Source organism: Notothenia coriiceps, unplaced genomic scaffold (genome assembly GCF_000735185.1).
Source record: "Notothenia coriiceps isolate Sejong01 unplaced genomic scaffold, NC01 NC01_scaffold00001454, whole genome shotgun sequence".
Taxonomy (NCBI): domain Eukaryota; kingdom Metazoa; phylum Chordata; class Actinopteri; order Perciformes; family Nototheniidae; genus Notothenia; species Notothenia coriiceps.
The window spans coordinates 2,290-5,502 of NW_011334155.1; the positions used below are offsets into that span (position 1 = coordinate 2,290).

General features: G+C 44.4%; 1 protein-coding gene across 1 annotated transcript in view; it reads left to right on the plus strand.

The window, feature by feature from the left end:
* The window catches only part of LOC104961065 (5-oxoprolinase-like), a 4,541-nt gene extending 1,427 nt beyond the window's left edge, over positions 1 to 3,114 (plus strand). Inside the window, exons 3-8 of the mRNA XM_010789275.1 lie at positions 554 to 719; positions 1,014 to 1,152; positions 1,764 to 1,831; positions 2,261 to 2,436; positions 2,529 to 2,645; positions 2,990 to 3,114. Of these exons, the coding sequence (XP_010787577.1) occupies positions 554 to 719; positions 1,014 to 1,152; positions 1,764 to 1,831; positions 2,261 to 2,436; positions 2,529 to 2,645; positions 2,990 to 3,106 (783 nt within the window). The 3' untranslated portion in view covers positions 3,107 to 3,114. The remainder of the gene's footprint in view (positions 1 to 553; positions 720 to 1,013; positions 1,153 to 1,763; positions 1,832 to 2,260; positions 2,437 to 2,528; positions 2,646 to 2,989) is intronic.
* Positions 3,115 to 3,213: the final 99 nt, after the last annotated feature.

A 3,213-nucleotide genomic window follows, 5' to 3' on the forward strand; every position in this document is an offset into this window, starting at 1 on the left:
ATTAGCTGATCAGATTTTGGCCACTTTATGATGTCATAACGATGTTTTAGCCAATCAGCAACCAAGGTCACCCCCCCCCTTATCACCTGAATCTCCTCCTAGAGCACCATTGTGAGTTCTTTGTAACCAAATCTCTCTCAGAGGGGCGTGGGGAGGGGCTCCTTATTTTCATCTAAAGTAACAGACAGAGAATCAACACTTTTGAAACAGGGCTGAAACAGAGGGGATTATGGGTAATGCTGCAATGACCTGTTTGCTGTTTCAGCCAATCAGAGACAGGTTCTGTATATATCTGAGACCTGGAATATATTGATGAGAAACAGTATGATAGGGGACCTTTAAGGCTTCATATATGTTTTGATATTAGATTTTCCTTTTCCTATTAGCAATCATTTGAATACGACTCTGCTAGGTCACACCAAGCAGCAGTGACGTCCATTTTAATCTGCTGGTGGCGCTTCTGTTTTTGAAGTTTAGACATGTTTTTGATATGCTGAGCTTCATCCAAACAACAATATGATCTCCTCCATCTCTACCGCCCCTCTGTCCTCAGGATGTGGACGTCCTGTTCATGCAGTCGGACGGCGGGCTGACTCCCATGGATCAGTTCTGCGGGTCGCGGGCCGTCCTCTCCGGCCCCGCGGGGGGGGTGGTGGGATACGCCATCACTTCATACAACCAGATGGAGAAGAAACCTGTGATTGGCTTTGACATGGGAGGTGAGTAGGGGCAATGCTGCATAATTAAGAACAGTGGAGCTGCAGAGAAGCGGAGGAATATTGTTAGTGTACATTTATTGCAGGCAAACACACATGTGAGGAACTTCCTGCTGTTGTTTTGTAGTTTCAAACGCCTTTAAACATTGTTATTACATGTGACCTGACATGTTTTTTTATCCTGTGCATAGATTATTTACAGATGAAAGAAAATGGGAATAAACGGGAGAGATGCTAAGTGTTAGCTTTCCATGCTACTTGTCTTCCTGATTTCTTCCATCTTATTGCACTCTCCAGGAACATCCACTGATGTAAGTCGATACGCGGGTCAGTATGAACACGTGTTCGAGGCAACGACTGCCGGGGTCACCCTGCAGGCCCCGCAGCTGGACATCAACACTGTAGCTGCAGGAGGAGGGTCCCGCCTCTTCTTCAGGTCGGTCACTAGCTCTGAACAACAGGAACATGACAACTGTGAGGAGGGGGGAGAGCAGATTTAAAGGTTTTGCAATGCACTATGATAGGCTTGTGGGAATAGAGGCGAAGTGATAGGTCTAGCTGTCGATCACTGATTGAGAGGAGAGAGAGTAGTAAGCTGGGAATATGTGAATGAATGACTAAAGATGGTCTTCCTGGTTGAACTTGCGCTAAGCTTCATTTCAATCAGGAGAGACAGTGTTGATGTAACGATATATATGTATTTCCGGGAATACACAGATGCATGTAATGGTGTTTGGTGATTAGACCCCGCTGTGCTTAAACCTGGGGGTCGACTTCAAATCTGATTGTATAAAGTGCTAGGATAAAATTACCTCAGTTCTTACCAAAACAAAGTGGCACAGGCATGAAAGACTGTCGGCCCTTTTGTCCAAAGTACTTAAGCTTTGAGATTTTGAGTACTTTTGCAATTTGTTTACGCAAATAAGGCCATGTTATTCACGATACTCTTTCTTCCTCTCTGCATCCAGTTGGATCCAGATTTGTACAATTTCTGCTCCTTTGGGTTTCATGGCCTCTCTCCTTTCTGTTTTCTCTCCTTCCTCTCAGATCAGGGATGTTTGTGGTTGGACCAGAGTCTGCAGGAGCTCACCCAGGACCCGCCTGCTACAGAAAAGGTAACTCATTGTTTTGCTCCCTCCCTTTTAATCTGTTTTACAAACTATACATGTCAAGGTCTATTCTCCCACCTTTCGCCATTAAATCCATCTGTTTGACATAAATCCACACAGAGCTTCTACTTCTGTCTCCTCATGTCCTCCTCCCTCCCCCCTTCTGTGGATTTATAATCTGGTTTAGCTATAGGAAGCCTGGACATTGGCACAGGTCCAAGTTTCAGATGATATAACTGAAGCTGGAGCTCCTAGTGCTCAGTTGGAAATGTGCTGTGTGCCAACAAAAATAAACACAACTTCAAATCTAATGTTCCCCTGTAGGGCAGAGCATAACATTTCTCACAGACTTACATAACATTTGTTAAAATACAAGACTGAAATACCCGCTTTGAACCTCATTCAGCTAACCTTGCTTCCCTGTGGTTCTCCTAGGCGGCCCTCTGACTGTGACCGATGCTAACTTAGCTCTCGGTCGACTCCTCCCGTCCTTCTTCCCAAAGATCTTCGGGCCGGGGGAGAATGAGGCGTTGTCTTCAGAGGAAACCATGAAGCATTTCCATCGTCTGAGCAAGGAGATCAACCTCTTCCTGTCCTCTAAGCAATCACAGGCACTAAAAACTACTGATATCGTTCTAATTAAGTCTATAAGGGAGTATTACTGATGAGGCTGTAATGTGGTTTTTTGTGTTTTTATTCGCAGGTTACTGCAAATGGAGCCAACGGCAGCGGGTCAGAGATGAGTGTGGAGGAGGTTGCGATGGGATTCATCCGTGTTGCTAATGAGGCCATGTGCCGGCCAATCAGAGCGCTGACACAGGTCTGCTTTGGTTTTTAACTCCAGATAATTGTTTTGTTGGTAAATGTGTCAAATAGGGCTGTCACCATATCAGTGGTTTCAGATTTCATTTATTTTTTGTATTTTGATTGTGGAGGAATTTAAATAAATTTCAGGGTAATCTTTGTTTCTTTTCATTTTGCATATCTCGTGCTTTGTTATGTTTTCACTTTAACATTTCAACCTTTTGTATATATATTTTTTTCTTTATAATCCCTAAAATAAAATCAATCAATACTGGTACAACACAAATACCTGTAGTGTAAATGATTTTAATTATGATTTCTCTTCATTCTTTTCTCTTTCCCTACGCCCATACCTCCCAGGCTAAAGGCCATGACACCTCTCAGCATGTGTTGGCATGTTTCGGGGGGGCAGGTGGGCAACATGCCTGTGCCATCGCCCGCGCCCTGGGGATGAAGACGGTCTTCATACACAAGTAAGGGAGAGTGTGTGTGTGTGTGTGTGTGTGTGTGTGTGTGTGTGTGTGTGTGTGTGTGTGTGTGTGTGTGTGTGTGTGTGTGTGTGTGTGTGTGTGTGTGTGTGTGTG